The sequence below is a fragment of the Pongo abelii genome, chromosome 4 (assembly GCF_028885655.2).
Source record: "Pongo abelii isolate AG06213 chromosome 4, NHGRI_mPonAbe1-v2.0_pri, whole genome shotgun sequence".
NCBI lineage: Eukaryota > Metazoa > Chordata > Mammalia > Primates > Hominidae > Pongo > Pongo abelii.
The window spans coordinates 139544021-139563908 of record NC_071989.2 but is presented as its reverse complement, the minus strand read 5'-3'; the positions used below and the strand labels follow the sequence as shown (position 1 = coordinate 139563908).

The following is a 19888-nucleotide window of genomic DNA, read 5'->3' as shown; positions in this document are numbered from 1 at the left end:
CCCTGTTTCTACCAAAAATACAAAAATTAGCTGGGCATGGTGGGGTGTGCATGTAGTCCTAGCTAGTTGGGAGGCTGAGGCATGAGAAATGCTTGAACCCAGGAGGTGGAGGTTGCAGCGAGCCAAGATTGTACTACTGCACTCCAGCCTGGGCGACAGAGTGAGACTCCATCTCAAAAAACCCAAAAAAACAAAAACACAAAAAACAAAACTCATTATAGAGTAAAAGGCAAAGAGATAGTCTAGGTAAGTGATAAATGATGCCAGAAAAATTAAGAACTGTAAATAAATATGATAAAAATATACAGTTGTACTGTCTTTGTAATTAGTTTTGAAATATAACAAGATAAAAAATAAAAAATAAAAATTAATTAAAAGGGAACAAATGTGGCAAAACAAAGTTTCATAATTCAGTATCATAGACTATAACCTTGTAAAATATATATGCTATGTACCACATTGTCTGGCAAAATCAAGCTGTTTTACCACTCAGCATTACATGTGCTATAATTATTCAATATTTTAAAACACACTGCAGTTAGAAACCATTTTTCTTTAATTTTACTTACTCAGTGTATTGTGGTCTGTGTGAATACCTTGTATAACAGATGTTCTGAGTAATAATTCAACATCAGAACCTATTTTCATTAGCTGTTAAGAAAACCAAACAAATAGAATAAGTCCTTTAGGTGTTTCATATGAATGTACTGTTTTTGAAAACGATAGTTTTACTATAATTTCTTTTCAAGTAACACAGTAGTTTCTCCTTATCTGCAGTTTCAGTTACCCGTGGTCAACTGCAGTCTGAAAATATTAAATACAAAATTCCCAAAATAAATAATGTATAAGTTTTTAATCACATGTCACTCTGAGTAGCATGATGCAATCTCACGCCATCTGCTCCAGCCTGTCTGGGATGTGAATCATTTATTTGTCTAGCATATCCATGTTGTATACACTGTCCACCTGTGGTCACTTAGTAGCCATCTCGGTTATCAAGATTGACTGTTGCCATGCTGCAGTGCTTATATTCAAGTAACTCTTATTTTACTTAATAATGGCTCCAAAGCACAAGAGTACTGTGTCTAATTTATAAATTAAACTTTACCATAGGAAAGTATATGTAATAAAAACATAGTATATAGGATTTGGTACTATCAGAGATTTGAGGCATCCACTGAGGATCTTAAAATGTATCCCCCAAGGATAAAAGGGGACTACTGTACTGCTTTTAACTTTTTATAACCATTCCAACTAGTATAGAAAGCTCAGATATGCATATAGTTTTAGCTTTTATCTATCAATTCTATATTTTCTTCCAAAACAGATTTAGGGTATTTTTTGTTACAATGTGTAGTTTTAAGTGTGTTTAAAATGCACATTTTGGGGAGGGCAGTTGAATGTTTCTTCACTTGAACTCCAACTTTGGCTGTATCATTAAGTGTATGGCCTTGGGTTAATCACCTACTCTCTTTGAGTTTCAGACCTCATCAAATAATATGTACTTGAGAGACCCTGAGACCCTTTCAGGGATCTGTGAGGTCAAAATTACTTTCAAAACACTACAGCCTTTTGCATGGTTTGAGTTGTGAGCAGTAGAGCTTTCTCCATCAAAATACCATTTTTTACTTGACAGAACCACTCACAAGATCATTCAGACTTAGCTATTTGGCAGACATTTTCTTATTTTCTTAGAAAAGTAGAGTGTGTCACTTCAAAGAAAACAACTGACAGTATTTGCTGACAATGACAAAACTGAAGCTTTCAAGCAAATATCAGAATTCTGGAGAATTTGTATCTGCCAGGGTAAGCTTCATAGCTTCACAATACTTAAATATTTTTTTCTTGCTTTGTTTTTGAGACAAGGTCTTGCTTTGTCACCGAGGCTGGAGTGCAGTGGTGTAATCATAACTCATTGCAGCCTTGAACTCCTGGGCTCAAGCGACCGTCCCACTTCAGCCTCCAGAAGTGTTGGGATTACAGGTGTGAGCCACCACGCCCAGCCTTAAAGATTTTTCTGATGAGATGGATATTAGTATTGATAGATATAATTTTAAAATATGTAATGAACTATGTCAACATCTGGAGGATCTGTAGTATTTAATGAACCTGTATTTTCTAAATCATCACTGCATGATGTTACAAAATCATGCATGGGTAAAAAATCCATTCACAGGGAAATATCAATTAAAGTTCATTGTCTACCTAAATGAAGCTTTGAGGGCATGTGAGAGAATATCCCAAGAAGAGGCAACAGCATAACAACCCTAAGTGAGGAAACTTTTTGGTAAATTCAAGGACCCTCAATGAAGGGGCTGAGATTGGAAAAGTGAGGGGGATGTGGTTCAAGTTGAGGGGGCAAGGTAACAAAGGTCAGATGACAGACAGTCTTGTAGGTCATGTTAGACACTTTAGATTTTTCTTGAATGAGATGAAGAGTCATGGGGTTGTGAGTAGTAGAGTGCTGAGATATGCCTTTTTTTTCTTTTTTAAGGTTTATTCTGTTTTCAAAAGTACTGAGAATAGGCTGTAGGGAGTGCGGCTGGAAGCAGGAGGCCCATTAGGAGGCTGTTGTAACAAGAGAGATGATGGTGGCTTGGACTCGGAGATAATGACAGGGAGGATGAGAAGTAGTTGAATTCTATATATATTAATATTTTGAGATTTAAGTCAACAGGATTTGCTATCAGATTGGATATAAGTGTGAGAGAAGAATAGCCGTCAAGAAAGCACCAAGGTTTTTGGTCTGAGCATCAAAAGGAGGGAGCTGGAATTAACTGCCATGGAGAGAGCTGTGGGAGAGCAAAGCTTCATCTCCTGACACCTGGGAAGGGGCTTAGCAGGGCAGAGAAGGAGAAAATAATGGGTCTCCTCAGCCATTGGAGGTACATAAACTGAGTCAAGTCCTAGATATAAGGCTGGAAACAAGGCCAGTTGAGGAATAAGGGATTAGGGGGGTCCAGAGGAGATGAGGAGGAGGTGGTCTGCATGAATCCTGGAACCGCCCCCTCCAAAAAAATTCCATTGGTCTGACAGATAACAGAGTTGCACATTGGAACTAACCTTTAACTAGGTGACAGAGTGAGACTCCGTCTCAAAAAAAAAAAAAAAAAAAGAAATTACCTCATGTCAAGGCGTAGTATTAAAAAATATTCACAATTATGTGGCTTATACCTGTAATCCCAGAACTTTGGGAGGCCAAGGCAGGAGGATCGCTTGAAGCCAGGAGTTTGAAACCAGCCTGGGCAACAAAGCAAGACCTCATCTCTACCCAAAAAAATAAAGAAAAAAAATCACAATTATCTAAAAGGCTGTTCTACTCTTTTCCAACTACAAATTTGTGTGAGGCTGAATTTTCTTCATATACTTCAACCTAAAAAACATAATGCAGGGGGCTGGGCACAGTGGATCACGCCTGCAATCCCAGCACCTTGGGAGGCTGAGGTGGGTGGATCACCTGAGGTCAGGAGTTCAAGACTAGCCTGGACAACATGGTGAAACCCATCTCTACTAAAAATACAAAAATTAGCCAGGTGTGGTAGCATGCACCTGTAATCCCAGCTATTCAGGAGGATGAGGCAGGAGAATAGATTGAACCCGGAGGTGGAGGTTGCAGTGACCTGGGATCATGACACTGCACTCTAGCCTAGGCAACAAGAGCGAAACTCCATCTCAAAACAAAAACAAAAACAAGACAAAAACAAAAAAACCAATACCACTCTTCTCACTAAATTTTTAAAAATAGTTATTTTTCATAAATATCATGTTACCTTTTAACATATAATGAAATTGTTATTTTAAAATGAATTAATCAATATATATTTTTAAAAATTCTCAGTTTACATTTCTAATATGGTAAATGTTGATATAAACAAAGCTTTTTGGGGTCCTCAATTTGTAAGAGTGTAAAGGTTCTTTGAGATGACCAAGTTTGAGAACTGCTGATCTAGAGAGGATGCCTGAGACTCCTTTTAGTGCCAAGACTCTATCAACCCTCTAATAACAATGCAATTATTTAAAAATTACTAAAATCTTAATATTTTTCAGTTGCAGAAAGTACAAAATATACATTTGTATATAACAAATATGCAATTTCTAGATGCTTAATGTTAAATTAATGCTCTATAAGTAAAATGAATTTGGGAGATTGTAGTTCATTTTCCCAGTTTACTTAATATAAACAGACCTCAATTTAAAAGTCTTTAATCATAATTTCAAAATTAAAAAATTATCATATTGTTATGAATTAGTCTACTGAATAGCAAACAGTACAAACTTCCTCATATACCTTTTAACCTCCCTTCAAGTTATGAGTTAATTATACTGTCATTTTAATTTCTGCCATGAATAAAAATTACATATTCCCTATTTGCCCTATCATGTTTCAGTAAAATCTTTCCCTTTTTGTTTATTTTTTAGAGAGGGAATACTTAGGCTATCTCATTTTGTCTCATGAGCTCCATTATTACAGGTATTTACTATTTCAAAAATAGCATTTTCTCCACTAAATATAAATGCATTTTTTATCAGTTTTTTTTTAAACATCTGGAAATTCTATAAACATGGAAGAATTTCTCTAGTTTGTACCTTCCTTTACCCTTTTTAAAGGAATTAATTCTTGGAACCATATCAATTCTTGGAACCATAACTATCTTGCAAATTATTTTCCATTTTTTTGTTTTGTTTTCTTCCTAAGGGTCCTTTCCTTATCTTTATATAGTTAGACACAGGAAGCTGAGGACAGAGATAATATGTATATGCCAGAATACATAACATATAGGAAAAGAAAAATTGTGCACTTTTTTCAATGAACTTTTACTAGGAGTATTAGGGAGCTGAGAGAGTAGTGTCTGTATAGTGTCTTCAACTAGAGCAAGTGACCAAAATGTAAATACAGAAAGCAAAGCAAGAATAGTTCATACTGCGGCTGTTTGTCATTGCCAAGATGGGATTAAAAATAAATATCTAACTGCTTAGTTCAGTTAAGAGTAGAAGTTTCCTCTGTAGTTCTGAGTTACTACAACACTCATTCTCTCTAGTTCCAGTCACTTGCTTTAAGTGAGGATAGAAGTTCTGTAGGTTTCTGAGTTTGTTCAGCTGTTCTGGCTTTGACCATGGCTATTTCCATGTTCTGTTCATGGGGTACCTTGCTGTATTTTGGTGTTGGCAGATGAGCCTGAGGAGGTGAGCCACACCAAACAAGTGAAGGTTATCTACAATTGTGATGGCCTTAACTATCAAGTAATGGTTTTTATTTTACATAACCCCTCTATCTTCATCATTTCCTCTTTGACAAGATAATTGTATAAGTTTTACTATAACTGAAAAAATTACTGTACCTCTTCTACTTTCTTAGGAGAAGTTTCACTTTTATTTTTTTTGAATTCTTCATTTATCTTTATTCTGGCTGCTACAAAGAGAAAAGTACATATAGTTATTCGCTTTTGTAATCTATAATTCCTATCTCAATAATTTACACGTTATTCACTATGAATGGCTACTTCTCTAGTATAGAAATTGCCCTCATGAAAAACAAAGCATAAGAATAAGAAATTTGTTAATGAAGTCCCTTGGAGAGCTTTTGACAGGATGACAAGTTTGTAGGTAAACCTACCATAAACCTTTGGCACTCTAATATTTTTTCTTCCACTGATTTTTACTCTCAAATTCATTTGTATACCTATAGCTATTGAATTACAATAAATCTAATGTTTTATTTTTACAAATCTAAGGATTTCTATTAAAATGCTTTTTTAAGATGGTAAAATTCAATACATACAAGTATGTTAAACTACATACACACATACACAAAGACTGGCAGCAAACAGGATACATGTGTACATATATGTAAAATTTTAAGTGTCTTGGCTGACATACGAAGTGAGTGACAAATAAAACTTTTGTTTACATATACCACTGAGAATTTGATATCATTATAGCAGCATAATTTGGTAGAATCTCACTGGCCTTATTGTGCTGGTGTGAGCATTTAATGGAACAATCCATATAAAGTGCTTAGCAAATATGCAACCAAATTGTTAGCTGTTCTTATAACTGTTTCACTTAAAAAATTTAAAGCAACAAAAATATTCCATGTTGATAATTACCATAAAAACTTCCTTCTATGTTGTGTGTGTGTGTGTGTGTATATATATATATGTTATATATACATTTTTTTTCTTTTTTCCTTTTTTTTTTTTTTCCAGATGGAGTCTGGCTTTGTCGCCCAGGCTGGAGTGCAGTGGAGTGATCTCGGCTCACTGAAACCTCCGCCTCTGGGTTCAAGCAATTCTCCTGCCTCAAGCGATTACAGGTGTGTGCCACCATGCCCGGCTAATTTTTGTATTTTTAGTAGAGGCGGGGTTTCACCATGTTGGCCAGGCTGGTCTCAACTTCTGACCTCAAGTAATCCACCTGCCTCCGCCTCCCAAAGTGCTGGTATTACAGGTGTGAGCCACAGAGCCCAGCCTATGTTGCATATATTTCAATACATAAGGTGGTTTAGAGTTTGGACTTTTGAATCAGACTGCTTAGACTAAATCCCAGGCCCACCTTTTACTAAGTATGACATGGGACAGATATTTTCACATTTTGTCAATTTTCTCATTTGTAAAAATAGGAATTATAACAGCAACTATCTTACAGAAATATTACAATAATTAAATCAGGAATTCATGTAAAGTATGTATAATACAATACATACATCTTATTTGTTTAGAAATTATATTTGATGAGTTACAAAAACTTAAATCCCTGGAAACAGTGGGGACACTTTACCTAGGTGCACTCTTAAGGAGGTTCAGAAATGTATGAGGAGTGGAACTGAACATGAATAACACAGAACCTAAATTTCAGAGCCTGTGACTTCCAGATTAAGATAGAAACTACTTAAAACAGGGAGGTACTGAATTTGGAATCATTTGGGATGGATTCTCTTTCACAGCTGCTCTTTTAGACTGACATAAGACATTAACAACATGGTAATATCTGGTCCTAGAGAGTGTGAAAATTTGGTTATGTAACAGAAAGTTCAATGGCTTGAATATAAGGCAAGCAATGATAAACACTGAAATTCTGGTCGCTCGCCTTTTTTTTTGACCAACTCTTTATGAAGACTTGATCTTTAAAAATTTTTCTTTAAGTAGATATTTCTCAAATAAGTGTAATATAAGCTAATCTTTATAAAAGATATTAGAGAGAGATAGTGAAGGTCATTCCCTAAGATGGGTCTTGACCACACAGGGTTTCTCAGACAGATTAGTAGTCATCTAAAAAGTAGACTGGCTCCGAAGGGGTAAAGAACATACTTACCTTCTAATGCTCTGGCATCATTTTTAAAAACTTGTTGTCTGGTCCTGTGCAGTGTTTTAAAGAGCTGTAAAACCTGTTAAGAAAATCAGAATTCAAGGCTGGGCACAGTGGCTCATGCCTGTAATCCCAGCACTTTGGGAAGTTGAGGTAGCAGGATTGCTTTAGCCCAGGAGTTCGAGACACTGGGCGATATGGTGAGACCCCCATCTCTACAAAAAAAGAAATTTTTTTGACATGGATCCTCACTCTGTCGCCCAGGCTGGAGTGCAGTGGCATGATCTTGGCTCACCACAACCTCCACCTCCTGGGTTCAAGCGATTCTCCTGCCTCAGCCTCCCAAGTAGCTGGGATTACAGGCACCTGCCACCAAGCCTGGCTAATTTTTGTATTTTTAGTAGAGACAAGGTTTCACCATGTTGTCCAGGCTGGTCTCGAGCTCCTGACCTCAGGTGATCCACCCGCCTTGGTCTCCCAAAGTGCTAGGATTACATGAGTGAGCCACCGCACCTGGCCAAAATATTTTTTAAAAATTAGTCAGGCCATGGTGGTGTGCACCCGTGGTCCTAGCTACTTGGGTGGCTGAGGTGGGAGGATTGCTTGAGTCCAGGAAGTTGAGGCTACAATGAGCTCTGACTGCACTACTACACTCCAGCCTGGGTGACAGAGCAAGACCCTGTCTCAAAAAAAAAAAAAAAGAAAAGAAAAGAAAAAGAAAAAGAAAATCAGAATTCAGACCTCAAAAGGAAAACATTTCACATTTTACATAAATCGTATTACAAGGATTAAACAGTATTCCTTTTCTGTTTGTTTCATAGACTATTTTTAAAAATAGTTGGTGAAAACCAGGACTTGCCAAAATAACTTTCCTTTGATTATTTGTCTCTACATTAAAAACATTTTTAGCCTTATTTACAAAAATAATACAAAGTTCTTTGAAATAAATAAAACAATATAAGGATGGTTAAAAAGTTAATAATCCTCATGCTAAAAACCAGTCTGCTACTTTACCAGTCTGGTATGTATCTGTTCTCATTTTTCTTAACCTATTGAAGTTTTAATCCGCTCTTAATATCATACACACACATATACAAAATTATGAATTTATTGCATCTTAAAAGAGGCCACAGAAGGAAGATGTTTTAGACAATTTAGACAAATTTAATTGCTATTCTTTTTTTTTTTTTTTTGAGATGGAGTCTCACCTTGTCACCCAGGCTGGAGTGCAATGACACAATCTCGGCTCACTGCAACCTCCGCCTCCCAAGTTCAAGCGATTCTCCTGCCTCAGCCTCCCGAGTAGCTGAGATTACAGGCGCATGCCACCACGCTCAGCTAATTTTTTGTTATCTTTAGTAGACACGGGGTTTCACCATGTTGGCTGGGCTGATTTCGAACTCCTGACCTCGTGGTCCGCTGCCTTGGCCTCCCAAAGTGCTGGGATTACAGGCGTGAGCCACTGTGTCTGGCCCTTTTAATTGCTATTTCATAAAAGATAAGTGAAATGTTGAGACTTATGAATATTCCGAGTCTGTATTGAAAAAAAAAAAGAGAGAAAAGAGCCTGGCATTTTGGTAAAAGACAGATTGTGAAGAGGCTTTAGTCATAGGCTGAGGTCACTTCACACTTCTCAAGTCCAAAAAGGTACTCAATATTGTTCTCTCAATATTGCTCTTCCTCCACTCTTCTCTATTTTACTTATTGGAGGCCACCAAGTTTCTGAAGCCAGAAATCTGTAGGTCATCCTTTTATTCTACCTTACTCTTGTTGTGGAAACTTTAGGAATGTCTCTGTAATCTTTCTTTTATCCTCTATCAACAAAACCACTTACGTCAGGCACTCCCCATCTCTTAGACTATTTACAAAAGTTTGTCACTTTGCCACCACACCCTCCTGTCCTCCAGTCTGTTCTACAAATAATATCTAACATTTACTAAGCATACTGTGTGCTAGACACCATTTTAAGTGTTTTACATATATTAGAAAACCTATAACATCAAAGGCAGACATGAAAACAGAAATAAGAAACAGAGCAAAAGAACTTAAAAATAAAAACCAAGCAGCCATAAAAAACTTCCTCAGAAACATGTTATCACAGAGATGGAATAACATCAATAAAAAGCTGTAGTAAATTGAAAAAGAAACATTCCAAAAACTCCCAAAAGCTCTTGGCTATCGAACAGGTGAAAGTAAGGATTAAGTTGAGAAAAATTGCCCAGAATGTAGAATAAAAGTTCAGAAACAGAAACTGAGGAGAGGAAAGACAAGAAAATTAAGGGAGAAGGCCCAACAGCTAGATTAGCAGAAGGGCCAACAAGAGAGAAAAGAGAAAAGGGAGGGAAGAAATTTTAAAATTTTCACTTAATATTTGGGTAAAAGGGAAGGAAAAAAATTCCACCAAGTAAGGCACAAGAATTACAAGATAGAAAGGGTTCCACCAAGTGCCCAACATAAAACTCATAACACAGCACAGCACGATGTAAGTTCAGTGCAATGCTGATAATGAGAACTATCTCAGAGAATAAACATTTCACATGTAAAGGATGGAAAAAATCAGAATGGTACCTGATTTCTGAATAGCACCACTGTAAGAAGACAATGGAATAAGATATTCAAGTTTTGAAAAAATGTCTGCTTTAGAACACCATAGATACTCAAACTATCACTCAAAGACAAGGGCAAATACATATTTTCAGAAATGCAAAGTCTCTTATCTGTCATACATACTTTATTGGAAAGCTACAGAAGAATATGCTCCACCAAAATAAGGAAATGAACCACAAAAGGAAAAGACATGGGAACCCGGGAGACAGGTGGTCTAACATGGGAGAGGCAAAGACCATGGGGAAGGACAAATGCTAGTCAACATTTGTGCAGCCAGACTAGAAAGCAACTAGGCAGGACTATAGCAAAAGACTGAATTGCTCCAGGAAAGGTATTGCTAGGAAAAATGAAACTGGTAGACTGGTTTTGCCTAGAATTTGGGAATAGATATCTAGGATATCTATTAAAGGATATTTTTAAAAAGTAATAATTTTTAAAAGGCAGTTATTAATTTAAAGATGAAGAATTGGGAAAAAAGACAATCATATAATGTACTTAAAGGGCTCAGCTGTGGGTAATTTTTATAGCAATAATAACATCAAAGATGTTAAAAGTACTAGGTGCTAGTAGAACTGTGAGGGCAGCTGTTTGCTTTATAGGACACAAATGAGAAGATGTGGTGTATATATACATCACAGAACACTAAAAAAGAATGAAATCATGTCCTTTGCAGCAGCTGCTGGAGACCATTATCCTAAATGAAATAACTCAGAAACAGAAAATCAAATACTGCATATTCTGACTTATAAGTGGGTGCTAACCAAAGGGTACACATGGATAGAACGATGGAAATAATAGACAGTGGAGACGCCAAAAGGGAGTAGGATAGGAAGGGGTTGAGGGTGGAAAAATTACCTATTGGGTACAATATTCATTATTTGGGTGATGGGTTCACTAGAAGCCCAAACCTCACCATTATGTAATTTACCCATGTAATAAACCTGCATGTGTACTCTCTGAATCTAAAATAAAATTAAGAAAAATAAAAAGTCAAAGGATTTGAATAGATATTTCTCCAAAAAAAAAAAACCCATAAATGGCCAATAAGCCATGAAAAGATGTTCAATGTCATGTGCCATCTGGAAATACAAATCTAAACCTCAATGAGATACCATTTCATCCCAGTAGAATGGCTACTGTAAAAAAGACAGTCAATAAAAAGAGTTGACAAGGACATGGAAAAATAGGAACTCTTATACATTGTTTGGCATTTAAAATGGTACAGCTGCTTTAGGAAACACTTTGGCAGTTGCTAAAAAAAGTTAAACCCACAGTTATCTTATGACCCAGAAATTCTGCTACTAGGTATATACTCAAGACAAATGAAAACATGTTCACACAAAAACATGTATGCTAATGTTCATGGTAGTATTAGTCATAATAGCGAAGAAGTAGAAATAACCTAAATGTCCATGAACTCATGAACGGGGAAGTGAAATGTGAAATATCTTTATTAATAAGAACTTAATTAGTTCTTAATAAGCTAATGCAGGCTGGATGCAGTGGCTCACGTCTGTAACCTCAGCCCTTTGGGAAACTGAGGTGGGTGGATTGCTTGAGCTCAGGAGTTCAAGACCAGCCTGGCCAACATGGTGAAACCCTGTCTCTACTAAAAAATACAAAAAATTAGCTGGGCGTGGTGGTGGGCACCTGTAATCCCAGCTACTCCGGAGGTTGAAGCAGGAGAATTGCTTGAACCTGGGAGGTGGAGGTTGCAGTGAGCCAAGATGGTGCCACTGCACTCCAGCCTGGGTGACAGAGCGAGATTCCGTCTCAAACAAAACAAAACAAAACAAACAAAAAACAAAACAAAACAAACAAACAAAAAAACCAGCCTGGCAACATGGCCAAACCCTGTCTCTACAAAAAATAAAAAAATTAGCCAGGCGTGGTGGAGGGTGCTTGTAGTCCCAGCTAGTCGGGAGGCTGAGGTGGGAGGATCTCTTGAGCTTGGGAGGCAGAGGTTGCGGCGAGCCAAGATGACGCCACTGCACTCTAGGCTGGGTGACAGAGTGAGACGCTGTCTCAAAACAAAACAAAACAAACAAACAAACACACCCAAAAAAGGCCGAGTGCGGTTGCTCATGTTGCTCATGCCTGTAATCCTAGCACTTTGGGAGGTCAAGGCAGGCAGATCACCTGAGGTCGGGAGTTTGAGACCAGCCTGACCAACATAGAGAAACCCCATCTCTACTAAAAATACAAAATTAGCCGGGCATGGTGGCGCATACCTGCAATCCCAGCTACTCAGGAGGCTGAGGCAGGGGAATCGCTTGAACCCGGGAGGCGGGGGTTGCGATGAGCCGAGATTGCGCCACAGCACTCCACCCTGGGCAACAACAGTGAAACTCTGTCACCAAAAAAAAAAAAAAAAAAAAAAAAAGATTGCAGCCGGTGACTTTGAGTTGAAGCCAACGACAATTTGTCATTCCAAAATCCTAGGACCTTTAAGAATTATGCTAAAACTACTCTAGCTCTACAAATCAACAAAGCACATCTGTTTAAAGCATGGTTCACTGATATTTTAAGCCCACTGTTGAGATCTGCTCAGAAAAAAAGATTCCTTTCAAAATATTACTGCTCACTGACAACACACCTCATCACCCAAGAGCTCTGATGGAGATGTAAAAGGAAATTAATATTGTTTTCATGACTGTCAATACAACATCCATTTTGCAGCCCCATAGGTCAAGGTCAAGTAGTAACTTTGGCTTTCAAGTCCTTTTTTTGAGACAGGGCCTTGTTCTGTCACCCAGGTTCGAGTGCAGTGGTACGATCATGGTTTACTGAAGCCTCGATCTCCTGGGCTCAAGCGATCCTCTCACCTTAGCCTCCAAAGTTGCTGGGAGCACAGGCGCATGCCACCACATTGAGCTAATTTTTGTACTTTTTGTAGAGACGGGTTTTGCCATGTTGCCCAGGCTGGTCTTGAACTCCTGACTCAAGCAATCTGCCCACCTCAGCCTCCCATAGTGCTGGGATTAGAGGCGTGAGCCAGACTTCTAAGTCTTATTTAAAAGACTCATAAGGCTATAGCTGCCATAGATAGTGATTCCTCTGATGAATTTAGTCCAAGTAAATTGAAAACCTCCTGGGAAGGATTCACCATTCTAGATGCCATTCAGAGAATTCAAGAGAGGAGGTCAAAATAGCAACAATAACAGGCATTTGGAAGAAACTTATTTGAACACTCATGGATGACTTTGAGGGGTTCAAGACTTCAGTGGAGGAATTAACTGCAGATACGTGGAAAGTGCAAGTGAAACTAGGATAAGAAATGGAGCCTTAAGATGTGACTGAATTGCTGTAATCTCAATAAAACTTAAATGCATGAGGAGTTGCTTCTTATGGATGAGCAAAGAAAGTGGATTCTTGAGTTTATGAAGATCATCACTCACATCACTTCACTCCTGGTGAAGATGCTGTAAACATTGTTGAAATAACAACAAAGGATTTAGAATATTATACAAACTCAGTTGATAAAGTGGTGGCTGGGGTTGAGAGGATTGAATCCAATTTGAAAGATGCTCTACTGTGGGTAAAATGCTATCAAACAGCACCGCATGCTACAGATAAATCTTTTGTGGGTGAGAGAGTCAATCAATGTGGTCAACTTTACTGTAGTCTTATTTTAAGAAATTGTCACAGTCATCTTAACCTTTAGCAACCACCAATCTGATCAATTAGCAGCCATCAACATCGAGGCAAGATCTTTCATCAGCAAAAAGATTACAACTTTCTGAAAGCTCAAATAATTGTTAGCATTTTGTAGCAAAAAAGTATTTTTTATTTAAGGTACGTACTTCCTTATTTTTTATTTTATTTTTTGAGACGGAGTTTCGCTCTTGTTGGCCAGGCTGGAGTGCAATGGTGCGATCTCGGCTCACTGCACCCTCTGCCTCCTGGGTTCAAGGGATTCTCCTGCCTCAGCCTCCTGAGTAGCTGGGATTACAGACATGTGCCACCACACCCAGCTAATTTTTGTATTTTTAGTAGAGACGGGGTTTCACTGTGTTGGCCAGATTGGTCTCGAACTCCTGACCTCGTGATCCACCCACCTGGGCCTCCCAAAGGGCTGGGATTACAGGCGTGAGCCACTTTGCCAGCCAACGTATGTACTTTCTAAAGACATAATACTACTGCACACTTAATAGACTACATTATAGTGTAAACATAACTTTTATGTGCACTGGGACCAAAAAACTTCTGTTACTCGCTTCACTGCAATATATACTTTGTTGCCGTGGGCTTGAACCAAACCAGCAGCATCACCTAGGTATGCCTGTATCTAAAAATGTGGAAGTGGCTTTGGAACTGAGTAATGTGCAGAGGCTGGAATAATTCTGAGGTGCTTGATAGTAAAAGCCTGGATTGCCTTGAAGAGATTGTTGGTAAAAATACGGGCTTTGCAAGCATCATAGAATCCCAGGGACTTTCATATTGCAAGAGCAGAGAAGACATGCTGCATGGGATTAAAAAAATGAGAAGTAAGTAAACCTAATGGTTTTACATGCTATTTAAAGTACAACATTAGTACAACAAATTAGCATCCCTAATTTAAGAGGACTAGTGTAAGAAAATGTTATCATTATTGCCATAGCACTATTGGAGTTAACATTACCTTGAAGCAGATAAGCTTTTATTAAAATGCAGAAAGCCAGGTCACAGATTGTATTCTCTTCCTCATTTACTTATACTGATTGGACAATTCAGGCAGTGTAGATGAAAAGTGGATTCTCTATAGTCAGATGAGTTTGAATGTGAGATTGTCACTTAATGTAAGCTTGGACAAGTAACAGTCTTCTTGCCTCAATTTTCTTGAATAATGGATTAATTTTAAGGGTTATAATTTCTGTGCTAGGTTTCACTTTCCTATTTTTTTTTTTTTGGACGTAGGATCTTGTCACCCTTGTTGGACTGGTCACCTTTGTATCTTCCCACATGTAGCATAAGTGCCTTCTATACACTGTAGGCTCTACCAAAAGTGTTTTTGATATGAATCCTACTTAATTCCATTTGTATCCAAGTGTTCCAACCAAATCCCCACTTCAAGGACTTTCCATGTGCTAGCTGCCCTTTCTGGAATACTTTTTTCTCTCCTCTAGCTAATTTCTAATCAAACGTCAGGTCTGAACTTCCTTGAGAGATTATTTATTTACTTATTTTTTGAGATGAAGTCTTGCTCTGTCACCCAGGCTAGAGTGTAGTGGCGCAGTCTCGCCTCACTGCAACCTCCACCTCCCAGGTTCAAGAAACTCTTGTGCCTCAGCCTCCCGAGTAGCGGGATTACAGGCAGCCACCCCTATGCCCAGCTAATTTTTGTATCTTTAGTTGAGATGGGGTTTCACCATGTTGCCCAGGCTGGTCTTGAACTCTTGACCTCACGTGATCCTCCCGCCTCGGCCTCCCAAAGTGCTAGGATTACAGGTGTGAGCCACTGCACCCAGCCCCTTGAGAGATCGTATGTGAAATCCTAGTTATATGCTCACAAAACACTGTAGTTTCAAATCAAAGCATTTATTACAACTGTAATGAAATAACTGTTTAAGCTCTCCCCACCTGCTAGATTTCTTTGTGAAGGCAAAGATGTTCAGCTTATTGTTGCATCCACTATGCTTAGACAATATAGGCTAAATGTTGGTTGTTGGCTATAATAATAGCTATTATGGACATTCAAAGAAATTTTTGAATGAATAACCCTGAGCAATTCTGTTTCTATTGGTGCTGTGACATTATGTACAAAAGTACATGAGGGCTGCTTGGTGGTTCCCTATTATTGACTAGATGTAAACACTGCTTTTCTTCGCCATATTATAGCGGGCCATTTCCCCATGTTTATGTTTCAGCCAGTGACAACTACAGATCCCAACTGGCCATGCTGATGTTAAACGTTAAAGGATGGCTGCCAATGAGAATTGTGCGCCGGGCAGGAACGTGCATCATGCTTGGGAGTGATAAATGAATCTGAGACCAGGTAGGTACTCAGAGAGATGATCCGAGCACAGCCACCACATCCCAAGCTCAGTGAGCTCAGGTCTCACCAGTCCCTGCTCTGTCTTGCTATGTTACTTTTGACAAGTAATTTTGCTGGGGTTCGGTTTCCTTGGCTGCTAGACTTCTGTGCACCTTCTGTTTATCTGAATAAACTTTCACCTCATTGAACTGCTGTTGCTCAGGTCAGCCTTTGGCGTCTCCTATACTTCCCAGGGATGTGAAATGGGTCCCTCAGACAAATACTCGGTCTGAAGATTAAACGAAGGCAGAACTCAAGTCGCGGATTTGTATCATGGATAAACACTGCGTACCAAGTTAGTACCAAGAAGTAGGAACCACACTGGTGCCTCCCGCTCTCCGCACCTGCACAAACCCTCAACTGCCCCTCGAAGTTGGTCATCTGGCTTCTCTGGGGTAACAGCCACATCCTCCGTAAAGGGTCCGGAGCCCCAGCCTCCAGAGACTCCAGACAGTTTTCTCAAGGCCGCGAACATACCCTCCCCGACGGCATCGTCCCCACCCCTTCTCGGGCCCTGTCACCTTGACTGCCTGTCCCATGGCTCTCCTCACCGCGGCCGCTACCTCCGGAGCAGTCGAGTAGCCCCGCCCCTCAGCAACCAATCAAAGACTTAACTGTCCAACTCCCTGTAGCGCGATACTAACGCGCCACAACCAATCACCAGGCAGCATCTCCCTTTTAGCCCCGCCCTCCTCCAAAGGAGGGAGGAGGTGTTTGCTAAACGGGCGTTTGCTAAAAGCGTTTGCTAAACGGACGGGAACTGGTAAAATCGCGAGGAGCCGCAGAGCCCAATTACTGGCCAGAAGAGAACGGAAATCACCTGGACGCCATGTTAGTTGGGGCACAGTCACTTCCGGCGCAGGGATCCTCTGCTAGGCGGATTGGGTTTGTATTTAGTGGATGGCGTCGGCACCCGCGTTTTGTTACCTCCTGTTTAGGGTATAGGATCGCCTGTAAAAGAACCTTTATTTTAACGTTTCCCAGTTGCGACTATCTCTCTGGAAATGTGCATAAATAAAAGCCAAGTCCTAACAACTGCAGCGGGCATTGATTGAAACACTGACTCCTAAAAATTTTATGCGTATATTCTCATTTATTTCCTCAGAAGGTGAGGTTAAATTACTCGCTGAAGTTCGCACAGCTAGTAAATGGAGATCTGGGATGCAAATCTGCTATGTCTGACCGTAAAGCTTAGTCTTACCCTTTACATTTTGCCTATTCAACTCTCTCTACACCTTGGTTTTGCTGATAAAGAGGTCAGAAATGGGTAATTAATCAGCAGCATCATAATTAGAAACAATCATAAGTATTTAAGTGCGTTTTAACTTATGACCTTGCAAGCATCAAGAAAAAACTCTGTAGTCACGTTAATAACGCGCCACAACCTTTTCCTATTGTTCCTACTGCATAATTTTTCTCCTTCCCTACCCGTATAGCCTTTCAGGTTAACTTTTAGGTAAAATTGACTTCTTATTAAAAATGAAAGATCTGGACCAATGGATTTCCAGGCCCTTTTCCTTCTCTGTCATCTATGTTATTTTAAGGAATTATTGCAAGTCATTCTGAGAATAACAAGATAATCAATTTTTTTAAAATTAAGATGCATTCTATTTGCAGAACATTTAACGTAATGAAGCGATTAAACCAAGTATAGTGGATATTGTCTTTTATCTGAGAAACAATAAACTAGATGATCTTGGACCTTGCATTGTGCTTTCTGAATGCTGACAGTGATTTAAAAGATGCCCCGTCCCCGCTCCCCCATTTTCACTGTAGACTCATAGTGCAGCTTCCTGAAAATTCGTAACTTATTGTGATGATTTCTTGCTAGGTACTGTCCTGCATTCAGTTAACCAAAGTCCCTCATCTGCTGATATTTTAAAACAGTTCTATAATGACAGAATCAGTTCAGTTCTGTGGCTCCTCTTTTCTTAAATAAATTTGCATGTCTCCTTTAACTGTTCCACATATGAGGTGGGCTCTTCACTATTCTAGTTGTTCTGGGAACATGGCTTGGTTTGTCTTGTCACCCCAAAATAATCAAAAGGCTAAGGATCCAGTTAAAAAGGTTTATTCAACTGTAAAGTATGAGGGCAGTCATATGGGAACATGTAGACACCAAAGAATGGTGATCAGTGCTTCCAGTGTAAGGAAAATTGAAGATGGTTTATATAAGACAAAATGGAGATGCCGAACAGAATTACAACATTTTCCAAACAATGGATAACATCCAGATTTAAGATCTGATTGGCTAGTATTGATTACACTCTAAGGTGGTTGCTTAATAGTATTGATTACACTCTAAGGTGGTTGCTTAATATTCTATTGTAAAAAAGTAACAATCACAAGGGTCTACAGCTCTAATATTATGTAGTCTAGGTTTGAAATGAAGAATAGGGAGTCTGATTAATGTATAACATCTCAACACAAAGGTCTGGAAGCAACAATAGTCATGCACCAGAGAAGAAAAACAGCTGTATTACATGACTCAGTTTTCAAGGCTTAACTTTGCCCCCTTGGCTTAATAAATTTGGAAGGTTCTGAAATTTCGTTGTCTTTTTAAAGTTTGCATTTCAAAGTATAAGTCGCAGAACTGAACAGGAAATTCCAGCATGTTCATCATGTAAGTTCACAGAACTATGTAGTAGGCAGAATAATGGCCTCCAGAAGATGTCTCTGTTCAGATTCTGGAAGCTCTGACTATGTTATATATGACAAGAGGCTTTGAAGATGTCATTAAATTAAGTATTTTGAGATGGGAAGATTATCCTGGATTGTCTGGTGGACTCAGTGTAATCATAAGGATCCTTATAAGTGAAAGAAGGAAGCAGAGTCAGGGAGAAGTTTGAAGATGTTCTGCTGCTGGCTTTGAAGATGGAGGAAGATGGAGGAAGGGGCCACAAACCAAGCAAGCCTACTCCAGAAATTGGAAAAGGTGAGGGAATGATTTCTTCCCTAGAGCATACAGAAGGAATGCACCCTTGCCAACACTTGATTTGATTTTAGCTCAGTGAAACTCAATTTGGGCTTCTGACTTACAAATGCTACCTGTTTTTGGCTCCTTCCATTTTCTTTTTTCTTTTTCTTTTTTTTTTTTGAGGAGGAGTCTCCTACTGTTGCCCAGGCTGGAGTGCAGTGGCACGATCTCGGCTCACTGCAAGCTCCGCCTCCCGTGTTCACGCCGTTCTCCTGCCTCAGCCTCCTGATTATCTGGGACTACAGGCGCCTGCCATCACACCCGGCGAATTTTTTGTATTTTTAGTAAAGACGGGGTTTGATCGTGTTAGCCAGGATAGTCTCAATCTCCTGACCTCGTGATCCGCCTGCCTTGGCCTCCCAAAGTGCTGGGATTACAGGCGTGAGCCACCGCGCCCGGCCCAACTCCTTCCATTTTCAAAGCCAATAATGGAGCTTTTTTCTTTTTTTTTTTCTTTTTTTGAGACAGAGTCTTACCCTGTTGCCAAGGCTGCAATGGTGCGATCTTGGCTCACTGCAACCTCCGCCTCCCAGGTTCAAACGATTCTCCTGCCTCAGCCTCTTGAGTAGCTGGGATTACAGGCGCCTGCCACCACGCCCAGCTATTTTTGGTATTTTTAGTAGAGACAGGGTTTCACCATGTTGGCCAGGCTGGTCTCAAACGCCTGACCTCATGATCGCCCACCTCGGCCTCCCAAAGTGCTGGGATTACAGTCGTGAGTCACCACACCCAGCCGAGCATTTTCAAATCTCAGACTCTCACCTCTGCCTCTGTGGTCTCATCTCCTTCTCTTACTCTCACTCTTCTGTGTCTCTCTTTCACTTACAAGGGCTGTTGTGATTACTTTGGGCCCACCTAGATAATGCAGGAACCTCCCTATTCCAAGATCCTTAACTTAATCACATCTACAAAATCCCACTTACCAGGTAACATATTCACAGGCTCCAGGGATTAGGACATGGGCATCTTCTGCCTAGCACACTGAG

General features: G+C 39.4%; 1 protein-coding gene across 4 annotated transcripts in view; it reads right to left on the bottom strand.

Moving 5' to 3' along the window:
- The window catches only part of LYRM7 (LYR motif containing 7), a 34525-nt gene extending 17845 nt beyond the window's left edge, over positions 1 to 16680 (bottom strand). The window contains exons 1-4 of one of the 4 annotated variants that reach the window (XM_024246610.3): positions 16447 to 16680; positions 7312 to 7384; positions 5340 to 5410; positions 570 to 651 (exon numbers count right to left, since the gene is read on the bottom strand). In XM_024246610.3, the coding sequence (XP_024102378.2) occupies positions 570 to 651; positions 5340 to 5410; positions 7312 to 7384; positions 16447 to 16464 (244 nt within the window). In that variant the 5' untranslated portion in view covers positions 16465 to 16680. 4 annotated transcript variants of the gene reach the window in all.
- Positions 16681 to 19888: the final 3208 nt, after the last annotated feature.